Source organism: Odontesthes bonariensis, chromosome 22, assembly GCF_027942865.1.
Source record: "Odontesthes bonariensis isolate fOdoBon6 chromosome 22, fOdoBon6.hap1, whole genome shotgun sequence".
Taxonomy (NCBI): Eukaryota; Metazoa; Chordata; class Actinopteri; order Atheriniformes; family Atherinopsidae; genus Odontesthes; species Odontesthes bonariensis.
In genome coordinates, this window is record NC_134527.1 from 9,619,853 (window position 1) to 9,642,124 (window position 22,272).

Here is a 22,272-nt window from a genome sequence, read left to right on the forward strand (position 1 = left end):
ATGTGGCAATACACAGTTTCTTACTGCCACTGTCACCACTCGACATGCGCAGGGCAGCTGTATCGGATTTCGAGGTTGGGGTTGGTAAGGGTTGCTTTGGCTTTCCGAGTCAGAAATATGATTTCAAGCGATGTTTCAGTTGTTTTTTCCCAACAGAAATTCAGATAGTCTGCTCTCTCCACCCACCACCCTGGTCGGCAGCTCTCCTGGTCTCTTGTTTCTCTCAAGACGAGTAACCTTCGTGTTTTTCCTGTCTTATGGGTCTTAAGACTCTCGTAGCCCACAGCTCTCAGCCACAAGCAAACTGAGCACCACGGGCGTCTTTACACAACTTACAGGAAAAGTTAACACAAGCTATCTTCTCATTTCACCAGTTCTTCACAGCACTGAAAAAAGCTTTGTTATGATATAAGAATGTTTTTTCCAATATTTTACATAGAATTTACAGGCTGTATAATGTTGCAGACTGTAGGTGGTTCTCTGTCTATTTGAAGCAGAAAATCCTCACCAGCGTGGCACTTGTGGCTGATTTTGCTTATGAAATCTCTTGTAACAAATTAAAACGATTTTATAGTCATGTTATAAAGGTTGAAAATACTTTGTAGCAGAGAGGGATTATAAAAGTTTTGAAAATTGAAAATAAGGGATTTTTTCCCCCTATGTTTTCGACAAATTGTGAGTATCTACCCTAAAGTGGTGGAAACTGTAAACAGTAGGTAGAAAAGAGGAGGAGGGGGGGGGGGGGCTATGTAAAATACTAATCAACAAAAACTGAAAGATTGACGCTGAAAAAAAAAACAGGAGCGGATGACGACTTATTTGGAGAATTTGGCTGTCTGTCAGTTTCAGTAGTGGGACCAAAGTTGAACTTATCAGTTAACATTTGCATCTGAGCCTTAGAGAACTGAGCATGCCCAGATATTATGGGCCAGTTTGGCTCCTGCCTTACCTCCTTGTCTCTCAAATCACTGCATGAAAGAGTTAGCTGTTAGCTGCCGAAGGTTATCACCAGCACTGCAATAACATCAACATGAAGCGCTGTCAGGACGACCGGGATAACATTCGCTCTGGTGTAAACAGAACAGTGGTGAATGGTCAAAGACGGAGCATTGTGGGCTTCAGTACAGTTGTGATTCTGGAGCCACTTCATGTGAATCGTTTCATTCAGCTGCTGTTGAATGGAACTGCTGTCTGGTCATTCTTTCACATCAAACTTATTGCAGTTTGTGGTTTTGATTACTTACAAAAGCATTTGAACTGTGTCTTTGGTCTGGTTTCAATTTCAATTTATTTATTTATTTTTATTTTTAACAGTGTAGCCTTTTGAATGAGCTAGTTCATTTCCTCAGTGAGCTGACAAAGCAAGAAGCAGGGAGCCCAAGCGCTCCAAAATGCTATTGTGTGCACTAAGACAAGTGTGTCCCAAAGAAAGAGGCGAATGCTGCAATTTCCCAATGTACAACCCAAAAATATTCTATTTGCACCGCCGCAGTTAGTTCCAAAACCAGTGGGCCAGAAAACCCTGGATGTCATACTTTCCCAGACTGCCAAAGTGTTTTGGACCAAATCTAGAAGTCGGTCCTAACCTAACATTTTTCCTGCGTGTTTACACGTATGCAAAGCTGAAGAGGAAGATTTTCAGGCAATTCCTTTTGTGAACCAGGGTGTCAGATGTCTGCTGAAATTGGCTTCGAAGGCAGAGCTCAGCTGTTTGAGATTAAACTCCCCGGGCTTTCATAAAACAATCCTTTCCAGTGAGTTAAATAAAGTCTCAGAGAGCTTGTGTGGGAGCCTAAGGAGTGCCTTCAGCCTAAACTCCTAAATCCTAAACTTCAAACTCAGCGTTAAAAACGTTGTCATTAAATGATGTAAAAATGCTGAGAAGCCTAACGCATTGTGACATTGGGTGGATATCAATGTGCTCAGGTGGGAGATATTATATTTGCTCAGATGTGTGGACAACAGAGGACACTGACAGACAGCACGTGTGTTTGTGTGTGCGTGCATGCATGCAGTTCAGGCAGAGGGTGTGTCTTCTATATTTACACTCTATGGAACACCATCCCAGAATATATTGTAACCTGGGGAACTGCAGTCTTTCCACTGCTATCTACTGCTGATAGGGTAAATTGTTGGGGCGAATATGCACTCTAAACTACTTGCGTCTGTGTGTCCCTGTGAAGCCACGATCATGTATTAAACCCGTATGTCCGTGATGAAAGCTGCAGCCGCCTCCTTCCCTGTACAGACGTTTCTCAAATGGACTTCTCTGTCTTGTAACTGGAAGTCCATCGTCCTGTCTGCCTTTACTGCCAATATGCTGACGACACACATGCACCAGTGGACACTTTAATGATGGAAAGTCGCAGTTGCTCCTCGTGGATGCGGGGAATCTTTTCACACACCGGGGAACACGTAAACAGGAATGCAGGAAAGAGGGGGAACAGCTGTATGTGTCCTCAGAGAACAATTACACCGCTGCTGAGTTTTTAAAAAGACAGAGCACGCGTAGCAAGACAGAACAAGCGTCCCTTCAGAATGTCCGTTGGAATGCGCAAACCTAGTGGAATACGCATTAAAAAAAATTATAAAACAAGAGGAAATCTGGACAACAGCTGTGGCTTTGTGTGGCGTTATGAGTTCCGCCTGCTGTTGGCCTTAAACTAGAAAACCCATAAAGCAACACTGCTATCTTTGTGCAGGCTGTTTCGCAGACATACCTGCAGTCGCAGAGACTGAAACGGACACAAGGGAGGAGGGAAACTTTTTCCCTGACCTGACTCCAACTTCAGCAGCACACAAAGTGATGAAGCAACGAGAAGAAGAGGCTAGCTTTGCAGAGGTCGCAACGAGACAGAATGAGAAAACGTGGAGGCCGCATTGGTGGTTCTACAGATATCCCTATCATTACACGGACAGGCTAAGTAAACACACTGAGGGTTAGTGCGAGAGAAAGGCCCTTTCACAAAGTGCTACTGACCCATGTCGGCCCACACTGTGCTTCTTTTGGATTATTGCTTGTTTCAAGATGCACGAACGGCTCCGTGCGGATGTCGCCATCATTGTGAGGGAGCCTGTGGTTTTCCTAATGCGCGTCCTGCCACAAGGCGGGTTTCTCAACTCGTCCTGTTGTATTTTGCAAAAATAACAGGCCAGTGAGTGCAGCTACAAGAAGCCTTTATATGTTTATTTATACTTACTGAGCAAGTATCACGACTTAACCGTAGTAGAGGGAAGTGTGTGGCTCTACAGTTTGTAATTAATACAGCCTGGCCCACTTTTCTCCCCTTTTCATGTCTGTTAAATATAGTTACATAATCACACATCCCTGTTTATGTGTGTAAGCGGAGCCTTTCTAATTTTCCCTGCTGAATCCTGCCCCTGGAGTGACCTTTATGAGATCGATAATGCTTTGCCTTATCTTGTCTATCAATAAATTACCAGACCAGAAAACATCTTCTAAACTGAGGACACGAGGTCTAGTAGGCAGTGAGGCTATAGCAAACTATAATTATTGCAGCAAGCCCGTGAAGTGCCCTGTACTTTGTCACATAATGTTCTAAGAATATTTGCTTTCTACCTCACAGTGGCGGCATGAGAGCACGTAGTTTTAACGTGTCTGGAAAAGTGGGATGCATTTCAAATCCCTGCAGTTCACTGCAGTTCAGCTGTGCACATGACGGAACCTCCATTGTGGTCGTCAGCATTTCAAGGTGCTTTATTGCTTATGTCATTCAGAATTCCTCGACAAGAAATTTCTGTTGCTCTTCAAGCAGGTAAAGGAACAGCCAGTTTAACCCTTTGATGCGCAACATATGCACACCCCCTCTAATGCACAACATGGGTCAAAAATGCCCGCATTCATTTCCAAGGTAATTTCATGCTGGCTGAGTTTCTCTTTGTTCTATCTTTTGAAATCAATTTAATTTATGATTGAATATTCCAAGTATTCTTTAAATATCTTGTTTTTGATCACCACTGATCATTATTTTCAGTTTTACTTTGTAGTAGTTTTTATATACTACATCGAATTTACACACATGGGTCAAAAATGACCCATTCATCCAGGTGTGACATAAAATAAAGTAACTTAATACTATTTAACTCTTTTCAAGTAGTTACTTTACTAGTGAGTGGGGCCAAACAATTATTTAGTATTTGCAACATGTTTGTCATTTTTTCACACACACGTCATACTGTCAGGTTTTTGGGGTGGCAAAGCAGGTGGACCCGAATGCAGATACCGCAGGCTGAGGGACTTTGAACAAAGCATCTTTAATATAACCAAAAAGGGTTATAGGCAAGATCCAAAAACAGAAAATGGAAGAACAAGGCAAATAGGGAAAACATGACTATGACTTTGACTATGACGACTACAATACAAATACAACTACCAGACAAAGACCAGAACGGCAAGACTTACTTTGGAAGACTAATGACGCAACAATAAAATAAGTAACTTAAATACAAAGGGGAAGAAGAACAGGTGAAGAGAGGGAGGAGAAGCTCAGGTGAGGGGAGTGAGCAGAACATGGATTGGTGGGGAAAACACTAGCAGGCAGGCCTGAACAAACAATACAACAAGACAGAGGTGTGAGCAATCAAAAACGAGCAGGAAAGAGACAAAGACAGTAGGTAAATATGGAACAGAACATAAGAGGACAACCACTACAAAAATAAAACAGGAACTAAATAACAGAACCTAGACAGAAAATAACATAACCATGATAACAGATAACACATAACCCTACCCTAACCCCAACTAAAATAGAATATGTCAACAGCTTGCTAATAATAATTATTTGTAACTTTCTGACAAGTAATGTACTCACTCTCAAGGTAACCTAAGCCTAATCATCATATAATGTAATGTAATGTTATCTTTCACTACTGTCATCAAGAAATCTCTAAAGTAATATCAGTACAATTGAAAAACAAAACTTACTGTACTTAGATGTGTGATGGGAGCTGTGCTGGGCTGTGAAATGGTAAATGCATGTGGGTCCTGTATGACCCATGTGTGTAAACTGGATGTAGCAATACAAAAGCTGTGCTTCTTCATAAAGTAAGAGAGGAAAATAATACAAAAAGGGTTTTTATTCAAAAAGTAAGAAAGGAAAAAATAAAATAAGGATGCATGATGATTAAAAATAAGTTAATTGAGGAATACCTTGAATATTGAATGATAAAGTTAATTTATTGCAAAGATATGGAAAATTAAAACTCAGCCGGGTAACTTTTGACCCATGTTGCGCATCAAAGGGTTAAGATATAGGTACCCAAATGCAACTCTCACACTATATCCAAATTTAAGTATACTTTGACAAGGTCATGTTCACAGAACTGTGCGGCTCTGTCAGTTAAACACAGCTGCTTGGCACATATCTCTCCTTTCGGTTTATTTTTCTTAACCTGAGCTCTAACCAGACGAGACGTAATCCATTTTAGCTGGAGCTCAATGAGAAAACAAACTGCGGACACCAAAACTGTGCCGAAGCCCAAAATTAGTCTCTGAATGTTACACAGTTTAAACACACCAAGTTAGAACAGATTGGATTCATAGCTCAGCATCCACCATGTGTCATAATGTATATTTACCGTAGCCGTTTCCTCAGGCAAAACTGGTAGCACTAAAAATGACAAAATTTGAAAATGCACTTAGTGTGTTTGTGTCTGTTTTTTATGTCGTTGTTTTTTTAGCGTCTGTCAGAGGAACAAATGAGCGTAAACTTACAGGTTTTTAGATTTGCTGCTTTTCCCTCTTTCTTAATGACATGACGTATTTTGCGACTTTGTGGACCTATTTTGTGACTTAGTGACTTTAGAATTTTTCCAAATCCTAAATTGATTTAGAATGAAAAATGACATCAAGTTGCAGAGCCACATTCAATTCCTCAAAATGTAAAAAGCATCATAAGAAATTCATTTTGACGTTTATATCGCTAGTAGCCCCCTTTTAATCTTTCTGTTTGATTTAACCCAGCGGTTGTTACAGCAGGAAGCGGCAGGTGCTCCGTATCTGTTTTTTATGCCATTCACCACAGCCTGTTTGTGATCTGGGAGACAGATTAAAAGTCAGGACAGAAACAGGAAGAAGCTGGACGCTGATTCACCAACCTGCATTTGTGTGAGCCACTTTGTACCAACTGGGGAACAGTTAAAAATATTTGTGCGGGTATATGTTGATCCTAAAGCCCAATACCTCTGGTTAGAGAGAGTTTTTACAATTCAAAATCTTTGGTCACTCCTTTCTCAAAGCATCTGTCTTCTCTTTAAAAGAGTGTTTCTAAACCTTAAAATGCAGTGGATTGCTGAGTCCAAAGCTGAGGAGGAGGACCCCTCGCTGCCCTGAACTGCATGTACATTATTGCTCAGCTTGTGTTTGGGTGCTCTATATTCAAGGGGAATTTGCAACTGTTCTTTTTTTTGTTTGTTTTTATATGGAGCGGTGGGTGGTGGTGCCAGTCAAAGAGCACTGACAAGATTAGACTTTTTGTCCAATTCAGTCCAACAGCGAAGTGGCTCAGTGTTGATTTTTGTTCATTTCATTTATCTAACTATTCATCTATATTTTTAACTTAGCTACCCACTCGGACGTTGGAGTGTTTTCGTTTATGCAGTTACCTTTTAATGTGCACTCCAGTGACGCTGATTTGCATTGTGTTAGATTTGAAAATACTCACAAACCCCCACAGAATTAATTACTTGGACAAGTGTCCTTATGACAGGACATTTTTCAGTGTTAAATGTATTTGAAAAAAGGAATATCTTATATTTTTACCAGTGTATTTTACAGCCTCTGCGTCTCCAAACTCTATAAATAAAAACTTCAAAAGAAGTGTACCTGGAAAGCAAGTCTGCTGCAATCACACACACAACCCATAGAATCTTGTTTATGTCTACACAGTGCAGTCTTCGTATGTCCTCTGCTGTAAACACAAACGCACACATATCACATCACACATAAAACCAGATGTCTGCTCTTCCTGCTCTTGTATGATGTGGAAAGCAGCTGCTGGCCACCCAGGCGTATCCATAGCAACCGGCCTGCGGTTGGTTGACAGGGTGGGGACAGTGACATCACTGCTGCCTTTCAGTGTTACCTCAGAGATTGTAACACTCAAAGACATGGAAGTAGAACGAGAAGGCGGTGAGGGAGAATGGAAGGAGAGGGACAGGTCATGGCTCCATTATTCCCACATAAACACTCACACACACACACAGAGAAAGAGATACAAGTAAATAAAAGCAGAAATTTTAGGTGATTTGGATATTTTACAAGTATCTTGTTTGGCAAGGGTAGGCTGTAATTAATCACTTTGATACTCTTGATGTTAGATTTTATTTGATCAATGAAGTAACGAGAATCAACATAATGCCTGTTCTAAAAGAGTTGCTAACTTGCTTTAGAATAAAACTGTTTTTAACAGAAAAAACAATATGCAGGGCAGATATGCTCACTGTTTTAGTCAAGTTTGACCACTAGAGGGTGCCAGGCATATGCATCTCCAGTTCATATCTGTCTCGGTCAACTCCCCACAATTCAAAGAGCTTACAGGCAGCTGGCACAATAATGCACATAATTCAATCTAAAAGTCCTGCAGCAAATGCTGCTCATGTGAAAACAATATCCTTGTATTATTCTTGTCTTGCAAGAGACTGAGGAGGAGTTATGTGAAGAATGCGCAATAGGTACAGATATGCGCCATCTTTAAGCTGCTCCCCATGACACATTACCTGATGTAATAGTAGACAAAAGCAACCTGCATCCTCCTGTGGCTATAATTCATGTTTCTCACCAGTTTTGACCAGGCCTCATGCAGTCTATAGGAAGTAAAATCCATTTTCTGCCAGGAATGGGGGAGTTTAAAAAAATGGAAGTGGGATTGGGAGGAGCAGGGAAAAAATTCCCAGAATGGTGATGGTGTTAACAGATGTCTGCTGTGGTTAAATATGACAAAAACTGCAGGTAATCTTTTTTTCATAAAAAAAAAAAAGATAAAACTGCACAGTCTGTATGACGATGGTCCAAAATACCCCCTGTGGGTCTTAATGGCTCAGAGCTGGAGGGCAGTAGGAGTTAAAGGGCAGCCGGGAAGATGAGAAGCATGGCTGTTATGCGCCCGTTTTTATATTCACTTTCCAACAGGGTGTTTATGTGGAGTTTTGTGACTCTGTTTACTTCCAAATGGCAGTTTAGTAATGACTCAGAGACAGAAAAGCAGTGGGAGCAGTTGTTTACTTTTCGCTTTGATAGTTTAACATCTGGAAATTTAATAGTCTGACCATATCAGCTGCAACTGGTTAAGCAACTATTTCTTTAACTGAAGTCAAATACAACATGATGTATTCACCTTACTGCGAAAGGCTGTCAGTTAGCTTGTAAGAAAAATGATGGCTGCATACTTTTGCAAGACCTAGGCAACTTTTAGCCCGTTTTGAAGTTGATTTTAACACCTTCATAGTCTCCCATTTGTTTCCTATTTCTTCTACTCTTATTACACACCGAACATGCCAAAAAATGTTAATTAGCTTACTGGAATACTAATTGTTTCGTCAGCCAAATACTTTGGAAAGACAACAAAGCAAATTGCTTTTAACCCAGACTTACTCTGCACAAATGAAAGGTGCATAATGCCAGATATATTTAGAATGTTTTGGTTTTGCTGTAAAATGACTTACTCAATATTTCAGTTAAATGTACACTCAGCTGATTTAAATATAATCATTAAAAACAGTGAATTACCAGTTCTTTAGCCTAACATTGAGTGTATGACTTTGGTAAACTGTCTCTTTCTGAAGTTCTTGAAGTTCTTATCAAGGTTATTCGACAAAGACACTTCAATGAAATCCAAGAAGTCCGCTCACATGAATTGATTGCACATTGTCATGCAGTCCTTGCTATTCAGTCTCAATCTTGGCTAGAATTGTTTCTCATATCATCAAGGGTCAAGTTAAATATAGAACACTATTGTGTTTATTCTAAAAAAAAAAAAAAAAACGATTAGAGTCGTTACGATCAAACGATTAGATATGATGATGAGCAAATGCTTAAAAAGTATTAAAGGACAAGATGGTTTTCATGGTCAGGTTAAACTCCTTAATGACGCTGGTGTCCAGTGTTCTAGATCAGTACAGGTTTGATATGTGGCATTATAACAGGCAGTGAAATCTGGTGGCAACTGTCGCTTAGTGGGTAGAATGGTCAGCCTTCTCTCAGAATGCTGGTTTATGTTGAAGTAACCCAATATTTCCCCCAATGTTTTCTCACGTGTAAGCTGCTTTGGATAAAAGTGTCTTTGAAATGAATGTAATGTCAAATCTGATAATCTTCAGAATGGAAAGTGAGTCACAGTCAGCATTGATAGAATGTCACTGTAGGAAGGACAATTCACTCGTGCTTTTGAATACACACACTTGAATTGTCTCATTTCAGATAATACAGGCTGACCATGAAATGAAGTGATGATTGTGATCCAGACAATGAAAAGTGTCACATTTGTTGTATGTTTTGTTCTGTTTTTAGATGTAAACAATATACCGTGCATGACTACATTCAGCAAAGACAGACAACAGATTTGTGTGCGTGATGCAACAAATGAACACAAATGAAAAAACATAATTCACTTTCGTAATAAAGGTAGCTTTAAATATCAGTCTTTCTAATGCATTTGTGTAGCTGCCTAGTAAAATACTCACACGTCATTCAGCTGGAGATGAACTCGAGTAGAAACCCTGATGGATGGTGAAGTGTAGACTGTATGAATTAGCTTAGTCAAACATAAGTGATCAGTGCCAAAAAATGCTTGATTCTGTTAGGATCAACAATCCATCCAAAAATCATCTGTGTTCACCACTAATATTTAAAAAAAATAAAAGAGTCATGGCTGAAAAGAAGTCATGGAAAAAAGAACACCCTCTTTCAATTCTCGGGTGTTACGTATCAGGACTTAATTGAAAACATCGAAATCATCAACTCTGTACCAGGTTTTAGAATTAGATATTAACCACAGCTAAACAACAACACATGACATGTTACGCTGGGTTATTATACATCTAACAAAAACTAAACTAAGAGATCTTAGAGACGCAAATGTTGCCAATCAACCTGTAAAGTCATGGTTATGGTCATTCGTATGGTCATCATTCTACGGACAGAAAGATTATTCAAAATTGGAAAACATATAAGACAGTTGCCAATCTTCCCAGGAGTGGAAATCCTGGCAAGTTCACCCCAAGATCAGACTGTGCAATGTTCAGAGAAACAAAAAACCCAAAGAGCTGCATTTCCAGACTCTACAGACCACAGTTAGCATGTTAAGTGTTAACGTTCATGAAAGTACAATTAGAAAAAGACTCAACAACAGTGGTTTATTTTGAATGATTGCAAGTAGAAAGGCCCTTCTCTTGAAAAGATCATGGCAGCACAGCTTCTGTTTGGAAAAATGCATCCAAACAAACCACAAGAAATACTCTGGAACATTGGGCCTCATGCAAGAACATTTTCGTATTTTTATTCTAAATTTCTCTAAATTTTTTCGTACGAAGGTCTCATACGAACACGCCACGTCAGATTCAACAAACGCTCTTAACTTTGGAAAAAGTGTGTAAACGACCTGCGTAAATGATGAATCCCACCCGTGTGTATTTAGTATTTAGTTTATTTAGTGCACGTGCACGAGGATAGTAGATTTGCATACTGCACGCTCTAAATGATACCATATTAGGATGCGCTTCCTCGCTCCTGTGCCAGGAAGTGTTGAGTCATGAGAATGGCATCAAGGTGCAAAAATAACAACTTTAGGGGCTCTGAGATTGAAGTTCTGCTTTCAGAGATCCAAAAAGGACATTTTTAGCAGTGTCAGCAGAGGAATTACGGGACCTGCTAAAGTGAAGAAATGGGAAGCAATTACGAGCACTGTTAATTCCTTCTCACCTGTAGTTCGTAATGTCACCGAAATAAAAAAGAAATGGTTTGATATGAAAATGGCTTAAAAAAAAAAACTCTCGCCATGGGCAGGCGCTCGATGACTGCAACTAAAGCCGTGCAATCAGTTGTTGCCTCATCATGATGGCTCTTTGATGGGGCGGTCCATGAGGGGGGTCTTCTGGCACCACACCTTCTGGTCTGCCTGGGCTGGTTCAGGTAGTAGGAGACCCTCGTTCAAGGCAATATTGTGCAAATCTGGCATGCCTTCTCTGGGCTATAGAGCAGTTTGCCCCCCCGCTGTATCAAGACACACACACCTGGCCTTCGGCTCAGTGTGCTCCACAGTGCTTTGATGCGTATATGTGTGCAGTCTATTGCTCTGTTTGTGTTTGGCAGTCCAGCCACAGGATGAATGTCCCTCTTAATTTGTACTTGTTGGACAGTGGTGTATGGGAATTTGATGTACCATGGGTGATAAACTGATGAGAGTTTTAATGACCAAGGGGAGCGCACGACTCACAGAGGACTGGGACACCCCCGATCTGTCTCCAATCTCCCTCTGAAAGGTTCCAATGGCCAAAAATCCAAGGGTGGTGAGGACCTGGACGTGTGGTGGAATTGGGTTTGATCAGCATGTTTCTCTATGGAGTTGTGGCTCTAGCAAGCTGCATATTTGCAGCAGCACAGTCTTTGGCAATCTAAATCGCGATGTCAGCCATTCGTCTGTCTCCACATGGATATCTACATGATCTCGGAGCACGCCTTAGCATGCGCTAAGGCATCCAAAAATAACAAGGGAGCCGCTGGTTACGCTTCCCATTGACCTTGTTATATACAGTCAAATTAACCTTCAATTAGTGCATAGTTTAAGTCAAACAGAACAATGTCAGCGTCATAATAGGGTATAATGCATATATTTATTTATGTTTGCTTCAAAGTAATTAAATATACAATCCATTAGTAAAGCAAACTTGATTGGAATAACCGCGGACTATTTTACGAAACTCCAACGACAGGTCTGGATCACTCGTAAATTCTGTTTGTACCTGAAAGAAAACGTAAAATACAAAAAGATTGGTGAATGTGCAAATTCTCTTAAATCCGCCGTACGCACGACTTAAGAACAAATCTGTGTGTACGAACGGTTGTTGCATGAGGCTCATTGTCGTTTGGACAGATGAGAACAAAGGGAAGCTGTTCGGTCATAAGGCACAGCTGCACGTTGTCCAGTGTTTGTATTTACCTACCTTTAAGACCTGATGAGAACCAAATAACTTAAATCAATGTGGCACTACTCGTGCTAATAAGCTGTGGACTTATGTAATGTCCCTCAAATATTAAACAGTACAGTCAGGACACTGTGTACGAGAGCTCGTTAAAGGTCGCTGATCTTGAAATTATGATAATACTTGAATAGTATGGGAAGACTATCCCTGTTCATGGCATTGTTTTGAACCTTAGTATCTCTTTTACACATACTTGCTCACACACACTGACGCACAAATTCCTCATGTCCCTGAGGAGCGTATTCTGAAGTAAGGAAGCAAATCCAGGTCCTCCTCCCAGACTGCTTCCTACTATTGTTGTTACATCCATCTCTTAAATGTCTACACGCACGATGAGTGTGTGCTCGAATGTGACTTGTTTCAGGTGCAAGTTAAGGAATGTTGAAGATGCCTTAAGAATGTCCATTCCAGATGGAAATTTAGGAATTGGACGGTCCTTAAAGCAATGAAAGTATGACAGTGCCATTGTAAAACTGCTCGACCTCCGTCATCAGGAAAAACTCTTGTGGTCATGTTTGTTTGTTTTTTTAATTGTAAGTTTCTACTCTCCCACTCTTACTTTGTCATTTCTCCCCTTTTGCTTATCTTAATTTTGTTCTTACCACAATGTTAAGCTTGAAAAGATTGGTGTAAATGTAGGAGACTGAGAACATAAAAGCTACATTTTCAGAGAAGTCCCTAATGTAACAGACAACATTCTCCAACTCATATCTGTGCTGACAGAAACTCTTTTGTTCTGTATGTCTGTGTGGGTCTTTGCAGGTTGGAGTCTGAAATTGGCGCACTTGAGAGTGAAGAGTCTCAGATTTCGGCCAAAGAGCAAGTTCTTCGAGAACGCCTGAAAGAGACAGAGCGCTCCATAGAGGACCTGCAGAAGGTATTACAAGAGCCCTACAGAGCTATTATTTGTGGCTTTAAAGGAAGTATGGTGGTCTAAAATCATTCTGACCTATTACATACAGGAACAAACACCCTGCAGTGTAGTGCATATAAAACAAATTCCAAAAACGTTGGGACCATGTGTGAAATTTAGATAAAACAGAATGAAATTATTTGCAAATTCTGTAAACCAATATTTTAATCACAATAGAACATAGAAAACATCAAAGACATGAAAGACAATACCTCATGAAGAATTTAATGGTACCCAAAAGTATTTAAAAAAGTTGGGACAGGGCCATGTTTACCACTGTGTAGCATCCAGCTTTCTTTTAACAACAGTCCATGAACATCAGGGAACTGAGAAGACCAGTTGTTGGACCTTTGGGAGAGGAATGTTGTCCCATTCTTGTCTGACATATGATTGAACTGCTCAACGGTCATGGGTCTGCTTTGTCATTTTTTGTTTCATGATGCAACAAATGATGAAAGGTCTGGATTGAGGCGAACCAGTCCAGCACCCAGACTTCTCTACTGTGACGTCATGCTGCTCTAAAACCTGTTAATACTATTCACCATTGATGGTGCCTTTGCAAATGTACCATCTGCCAGTTCTTTAGACAAGCTTGATGTCCCTCTCCTTTTTTAGTCCGAAGGGTTAGGGTTGGTGTGGCATCCATGATTTCTACAAAGAATTCCACTTTTTGATTAATCTGAATACAGAGCAGTTTTTCATTTTGTCTCTGTACATTTTAAACAAGCCTTGGTCCAGAGAGAATAGCAGTGTTTCCACATTATGTTCATATATGCCTTTTCTTTGCATGATAGAGCTTCAACCTGCATTTGTGAATGGCACAGAGAACTATGTTCACAGATAATGATTTCGGAAAGAGTTCCTGAGCCCATGCAGTAATTTCTATGACAGAAAGCACTGCCCAAGGTCCAAAAATCATGAGCATCAAATATTCATTTATTGGCAGTGTTCCTAATGCACAGAGATGTCTCCAGAGTCTCTTGATTCTTTTGATGATTGTATATACTGTAGTAGATGATGAACTATTCAAAGTCTTTCAAATTTTAGAAATATACATGACTGCTGGTACTTTCCAAAGACCAAAGCTGGGATATATAATTTCAATATTAACACTTTTTCATTGTTTCTTTTATGATACATCTTTCTGCAATGTCTCAAATGTTTTTACTCCTTTCTCTCTTTCAGAGTTTGATGATGCAGGATAAAGGTATGACCAGTGACACGTACACACACCTCTGACAAGTCACACACTTCCATTTTGTTGTTACCCCACTGGAATTCCCTCTTTAGCACCATTTTTCAACAAACAGGGTTAACATTGTTGTCTTAAACAAAACCATGTTCTTCTCCTAACCCTTACCTAGTAGTTTTTGTGTCTCAAGTTTACCGGTTTTGATACCTAAATTGAAGCAAAGAGCAAATGAGAGTGAAACTGCAAAAAACAATGGTTTCGTGAGACTCATAAGATATTTAAATATTGGACTTAAGAATAAAGCCAAGTGAAGAAACCATAGTCTAACAAAAGTTTTGAACCAGGGTCTGTGGGACTTGCTTAATCAGTCGTCATGTGTCTCTTATCGCCATATGTGGACCGTTGGTCCCAGCCTCAAATATTTTCACTGTGAGTGCGTCACAGCCCTGACACAGAGGATACCCTGTGTGTATCGCAGAGAGGCCACTGACTCTGGAAATAAGGCCACGTTACACAATTGCATATACACCTGCTGAAAGTACACAAACATATCCCTGAACAATCAACTGTATGTGTGTGTTCATGCGCACACGTGTGTGTGTGTGTGTTTTTGTGTGGATAATAGTCCCGCTGAGGCAGGAGAGATGCGAGCCAGAGCCCACTCCTGAATCCCCAAACACACTCTCAGCCACACTCACGGGGACGCACAGACATATGTTTACATCAGTGCACAAACACACAATGGTACGATAACGCACTCATGGACACACGGAACCCGGCTCAGCGAGACTATTGAGGCTCACACACACACAAGGCCATGACTCTGCAGCCTGCAGCCGCTGGCTTTATCCCCCTACTATTCACCAACAAGCCATGTAAGCCCCTAAAGCTTTGTTTATACCATCACACACACACACACATATAGAAACACAAGTGCTCACATAAAGCAGTAGAAAATACACAAACATACACACAGGCATACTTCTGCTGCATAAGCATTGAACCTCAGGGGTACTGGTGTTGCTGTGGATATAGAAACGGGGAGGCCAGTTCGACTGTGTGTGTGTGTTTGTGTGTCTGCAACAAAGGTGGGCAGGGTCACGCAGGGGGAGTGGTTAGTTTCTCTGCGGGAAGGCCGGGCTGTATGTGTCTGTTTTTTTCGTGTCAGGGTGTGGCTTCAGATCACTGAACTGTGTGTGCGTGCGTGCACTTGCACCCAAAGTGCGTGTGTTTGTGTATCAGCATGCAGCTAAAGTTAGAGTGTGTATGTGTGATGCTGCCCCACGGCTTCATCCCACTGACCATGTGTCATTTCTGCTCCTGTGCTCCTGCTCACTAGATGCTAACGGCCGCACGTCTGCCCCAGTCTCGGACTGCATGGACCCCGATCCCAACCACCTTGTCCCGGCCACGCAGTCCCGAAGTGGCCCACCTGCCTCTGGAGAGCACGTCGTACCAAGACCTGGTAAGACTGAGAGAGGAGAGAAGCGTAAGGGAAAGGGGGAAAGGGAGAGTGATGGGGGGAGGAAGGGAGGACAGGAAGATTTTGGGCCTTAGCCAAGGTGGATTATAGCCCGGGAAATCTCACATGGAGGGCAGACGGGCAAACGGGTGCGCAAAATAAGTTTAGTAAAGTTGTAAGTATTAACATATAAAAAAAGTGCATGTACATCAGTGTCAGGATCAGCGCTTATACTGGCGTTTTTATTAGTAAAACACACGGATTTACTAACATTGGTGTTGTGATGAGCTCAGACAGAACATCAAATTAGGATTTAAGGGGTATGTAAATGATCACTCCTAGTACAGCAATAAGGCCTTTATTTGCTGACTTTGCAGCTTTATAAGATAAAGACTCAGTTACGGTGCTCATGATTAACTGATTTATACAGCATCAGAGAAGTGTAACAGAAGTGAACTTTGGAATGATTACTAATGAACCTTTCCAAGAGTTTCTTTATTAATCTTAACATGTGAGATTCATTTATCTTTGCTTCGTTTAGGCAGGTTAACAGTAACATATTTTTTCCTGTTCATTGATATACCACGGCTCCTTGGCTTACTAGATTTCTGGATAAACTCATTTGTTGTGTTTGACTAACTGTATATATAGCTAACTGAAAAAGTAGAACATATTTCAAATGTAAGTGTAAATATCCCTTTATTTAGAAAACATTGTGTCCCTGTCCTCACGCTTCACCCCCTCCACTTTTCCTCCCATCACTCTCTCCTCCTCTGGTCCCCGCCCCTTCACTCTTCCTTCAAACCCCACTCCCTTCCCCCCCACCACCCCTCTCTCCCTCTCCTCCCCTCCTAACAGCTATGTTCGCCATGGAGATCAACGTGCAGCATGACCCGCAGACTGGCGAGCAGCGCATCCTGTCGGCCAACCGCGTGAGCCCGTTGGATGCAGCATCCCGTGGGGTCAAAGTCTACGACGATGGCAGAAAGGTGGTCTACGAGGTCACTTCCACTGGGGGCGTGTCCACCACCACTTTAGAGAACGGCTGGAGCTCTGCACAGGTTGACCACCTGGTCCAGCGAGCTGCCAGGCCTACGGTGCATGGAGGTGAAGGTGGGAGGGGTCAGGTGACAGTGACCCCAGCTGGGCCGCAGGCCTACGTTTCCCCTGCAGATATTGATGATCTGTCCCCACCCTCCTGCGCCCCACCATCCATCCCATCCAGCCCACCAGCCCAGGTCACTCTGGAGAGGGAAACCCGCCTGGGCATGATGCCTCCCTCCTCTGTTCCCATCACAACCCAACCGGGCTCCTCAGCCCACCCAGGCAATGAGTTCACCTCTCCACCCAAAGCCAGCACAGAGAACCCAGTCACCATGGTGTTTCTGGGCTACCAGGACATTGAGGACGTGAGCGAGAGCAGACGGCTGCTCGGCTTCGACGGCGCTGTGAAGGCAGAGGTGGTTCTCATTGATGAAGACGATGAGAAATCTCTGAGGGAGAAGACGGTCACTGACATCTCCATCATTGACGGCACTGCGGCTGACCTTGTGTCGGGGCGGCCGGCCACATCTGAAGCCGTCAGCACCGAACTGTCATCTGACGGCCGAGAGCCTGACAGCGCGTCCTCACCCCCGGCAAATCCAGATGTCAACGCAGCCACTCCGCCCGGCCTCACCCCCGCCACAGGTACAGACAAGAGGAAACGCTGCCAGTGCTGCATTCTCATGTGACTGAATCTTCTCCCTCTTCCAACCTTTTATTATCACCCTCTTCTCCTCTGTCTCTGGATGATTACTAACAGAAGCCCTGCCTTCTTCCTCCTCCTCCTCTGGACTCTGAACGACTGTCACGCACACACGCACACACACGCTCTTGTCTGACTTTTAACTTTTTACCCAGTCACGTTATCCCCTCTGCTATCTTTCGTTACTTTCTCTGTCAACATGGAGGCTCTGCCTTCCCACTTGCTGTCCTCTCAGACAACACTGTATATGTCATTGCTCCAACATGAATATGAAGGAAATAAGTCGCTTGTCATGCTGCTATAATTGTAGTGAAATCAGACACTCGGAGATGGAGATGGGGAATAGTTTTTGTTGACAAACAGCTCGTACCATGTCATACAAAACTCCCATAAGACTCTACGGACAATCAGTGCCACTGCTGTGCTGTCGAACCAAACCGAACGTCTGGCTCTATCGATCAACCAGATCATATCCTCTGATGAGTCGGTTTATAAAACATAGGAACAACGGCCCGGTTATTTTTCTTTTTAAATTATTCTATTGAGTCACTTCCTTCTCCTCTCGCCATTACCGCACATAGACACAAAAACAGCCACACATGCAATGTACACAGCCAACCCACCCCTTTCCTTGAACAGACTCTCTCTGATGAGGGCGGGCGGAGAGGTGGGTACTTGTTGTTGCCTTGGTTTCTTTATGTGCCTGTTCCTTCTCTCACACTAATAGTCCTAACAAAATATAGACTTTAAGATGTTTCTATAAGAGTTCTTTTTTTTTTTCCAGTTTGCTGTTGTTATCTGAATATTTCTTTCTTTTGTTTTGAAACTCAAAAGGCCATTGAGTTGTTGGGATGCTTGTTTCTGTGGGAAACTTGACTATTTGACACCTAGCGTTCTCTCTTTCTCCCTCGCCCCTCTCTACTGTTTCCTACCATTAACTCCAGCTATTCCACTGCTGAGGTAATTTCCTCTTATTCTAGTATTTCCTAACTCAGCAGCCAATAACAAGGATCACCACTTGGCAGCCAGTAGGATCTTTACAGCCAACTTTTCCAGTGTTTCTAATTACTATGGAGCACAGGATGCAAATGGCAGCTTAACAAACACACTCTGGCAGCAAGGGAACACATATTTGCACCATTGTAAACTAAAATGGGTTACTGCTAACTGCCTAGGCACAAAGACATGAATATTGAATTTTAACAAGCACTACTATATCACAATTTACCACTATGGAAGTTGTGCTCAAATGAACTTTTAGAAAATGATTATTTTTAAGTCCACGTTCATCTCTTTGTCCGTTAAATTCGCTACATTGCAGCAGAATTCCACCATGGATCCGACTGAAAACACTGCCAGCTCTTGCTACAGTCATCACCCGGGCCCTCGTTTACAAGGGTGCTAGAAATAATCAAGGCCTGGGTGTTATGATAACATCATATATTGTAAATATTAAACTGTACTTGGCTGGATTTAAAAAAATAATAATAATCAAAAGCAGCAGTCCTCATTCTGTTGAATGTCAGTGAATGCTTTGGGAAGGATTTGCTTTTATTTCAAACGTCTTTTATGCCAGGTAGAAGACTGGATGGTGATGCTCTGGTGAACTGATTTTTGGAGAGTTAGTGACTATACTTTGCCATAACAGAGATGTACTGGTTGTCAGAAAGGGGTTAATAAGACTTTGATTAAAAAACATTCACAAAGATGCAAAGGAGGCGACTCAGGTCCAAATGCTAAAATTGAAGGGCGTTTACCAAGTGCCTCTAATGTCAGATCAGGTCCAGCCATGGTCCTAAAATAATTTGTTCACACTGAAAATTGTTCAGTCAAATCACAAATACAGAAAAACAGAAAAACAGAACTCTAAAACACTGAACGAGACTTAACTTAACGTACCACTATTAAGTCTGGCCTTAGGAGCCTCAACAACCTTTTTTAGTTTTTGGAGTGCACAAGTTTTTAATTCATTCTCTTCAATAACACTCTGTGCTGCTTTACTGATCGTGATCTTCAACTAAAGAACAAGACTTCTTTTTCTACTCTGTGTACTAACTCTGGTGATAGTCATGAGAATGAGGATGAGAAACAATATTCACTGGCAACAAGAAGCATATTCCAACACCAAGAGGTCTCTTGGTAAATCAGTTCTTCCCTTACACCTTACATGCCTCTGTGCACAGCTGTAAGTCGCCCCTTCAAGCATACATGCTTTTGTGTGATTGCCTGCTTCTGCTGTCAGTTAGTCCAGTGGTATCTGTGATTGGTCACAGAGCAGGAAAGCCAGGATCTGTGGGTATCCTGTGTAGATAAAGAATGTAAATATGCTCTATATTCTACGAAGCAATGATTTTATTTTCCACATCTATATAGAGATCTAGAATTAATTCTAATGATTATAGTTCTACGATGCCATATGGGGACTTTATCAGTGCACAAACCAGAGCTTTGTATATTTCCATTCTTTCACTCCACTGCTTTGCTGTGTGTGATCTCACAATTAACCTCTCATAACTTTTCTCCCTCATCTCGCCTTTTGGTGGCTACAGTCAGGCCAAGAAGTGCTAACAACAATTTATTTTTAACCAGCAGACTGTAAGGCTATGTAGGCTGGGGAGAGTGATGAGCATTGTCCTGTTCAGTGTCCCAGGTTGGGCAAAACATATTCATTGCACAGCTGTTTGGGTTTGAAACCTGAGGAGACTATGCAGAATTGTGTATTCTGGGAAGTGTGATTCTTGTTTCTTTCATGTGTGAAGCACACACACGCAACAGAGCAAAAACAAAGCACTTCCTGTATGTACCTTCGAAAAATTATATAATGAGTTTCAGAAACCTAAAGTTTGAGAATTGAAGCTGACCAATTCAATTTGCCTGTTTGGGTTTGAGTGTCTGTGTGCATTGGATGTTTTGCAAGGACACAAACAACAAATGTATTGAGCTTACCAGCCCCACTGCCACAGCTGTAGTACTCCTCTGACACTGTAGGGGTCTCTGTTTTCTTGTCTGTCTGCCCCTCATGGTTGTATGGACTGTTAAATCAAAAAGGAGCCATTTTCTATTGTTCACACCTCTCTGTTCTCCACTCTCACTCTCACACACCCTATCTCCCACTCTCCCTGCTCTGACATCTGTAACCTCTCTCTATCTTTGGTCAATAAAGCTGAGTTTCTCCAGTGCCCCCCTGCTGTCTCCTGCTTGTTGTTCTTTCCATCTGTCTCTAACATTCACTTTTTCATTGGCTGCTGACAAAAGAGATCACGAGCTGTTCTTCATGCACCCAGCTGTTATAATACCCACTGGCACTAACGAAGCACGCACACTGTTTTTTTTATAGTAGCCCAAAAAGAGGTCTTTAGTTGCAATCTTTTTCAAGTTCAAGGATCAGAGGGAACTTGGAATCTTTGGACAACATTTGTCTCTTAATCTTTCTCGATCTAAATATAACGTATTGCAATGAAATCTTGAATTCTTTGAGAAATTAAACAAGAATGGAATGCGGAAAATAATTGGTCATATATCACTTCTTTTCTATCAACAATGTTAAAGTTGTTAAATGCGGATCTAAATATCGTCCGAAGGAAGGACATTTTAAAAAACCCAAAATTCTCCTTGAAGTAAAGCACTGCACTTATAGTTGTTCTGTAAAGGCTTAAAAGCAGACAGGTTTAACTGCAACATGTTGGCAGTCTGTTGCTGCTAGAAACATATATGTATATATATTTATATATACATACAGTATATAGACATATATAGACATATAGACACTTGGCTGCCTTATATAGATGCAATTACAGTGCAACTTTTTATGTACTCTCTTTTAGTATGACACACCACTGCTCATAAAACAGTTTGCTGTAATATTACTACAGCATTCCTGTGGGGACTCATGATGTGAGTGTGTGTGTTGGACTAGATTAGTTTACACAGTGCCGAAGGTTTTGAACCAGTAGGGAAGTGCAGGAAGCATTCAGATTATCTATTTAAGATAATAAAAGAGCTTCCATCACCTGAGAAAATGCTGCATTTGAACTAAAAGTCCTGCATCAAGTCAAAGTAAAGATAAACAAGTGTTACCTATCATTAGTTAAATTTTTCATGAGCACTAACATGCGGAAATGATTTTAGTTGTACTAAACCGTGGTAGGTTGAGATGGATATCATTTTCACCATCTTATGAGCTACTGCTCCCATGACTGCTTTAAAATGGACTTCTGATTGTTTTGTTAACTCATTATCTCACTAAAACCCCTAAATTGTTGTATTCTTGAAACCTCCACTTAATAACAAGTAATTCAAATTATTTAGAATAGCTTTAGTTTTGCAGGAGCTACATTGGTAACCCCACAGGCAATACACATAAAAACTCATCTGACTTTCCAGATACCTTCTCAGCAACTGAGAAAAGAGACTTAAGAAATCCACGTTAAGATTAGGATCATATCATATTAAAACAACACACACATGTATGAAACTCTTTTCCCAAAAATATTTCAATAACATGAGGGGGTTCACATACTAATAATGAATATAATAAACTGCTCACTGTCCCGTATGATTACTGTAGTGCATTAGCAAGCAGCAAAACTCGATGGCTTATAAGGAGTCCTTTAGCACACAGCAGTAGCACTGCCATCTTTCCTTTGATAGTGTGTGTTTCTCTTGGATGAAAGGCTGTTATTGAGTAAAACACATACGGTCCGGGGCAGCAACACAAACATGGCCCACACCTCCCGAGAAAA

The 22,272-nt window shown here is 41.4% G+C and overlaps 1 protein-coding gene across 4 annotated transcripts in view; it reads left to right on the plus strand.

The window, feature by feature from the left end:
• The window catches only part of palm2akap2 (PALM2 and AKAP2 fusion), an 84,969-nt gene that overhangs the window by 31,392 nt on the left and 31,305 nt on the right, over nucleotides 1-22,272 (plus strand). For all 4 annotated transcript variants that reach the window (XM_075456617.1, XM_075456616.1, XM_075456618.1 and 1 more), the window contains exons 5-8: nucleotides 12,979-13,093; nucleotides 14,315-14,336; nucleotides 15,661-15,786; nucleotides 16,642-17,472. In XM_075456617.1, the coding sequence (XP_075312732.1) occupies nucleotides 12,979-13,093; nucleotides 14,315-14,336; nucleotides 15,661-15,786; nucleotides 16,642-17,472 (1,094 nt within the window). The remainder of the gene's footprint in view (nucleotides 1-12,978; nucleotides 13,094-14,314; nucleotides 14,337-15,660; nucleotides 15,787-16,641; nucleotides 17,473-22,272) is intronic.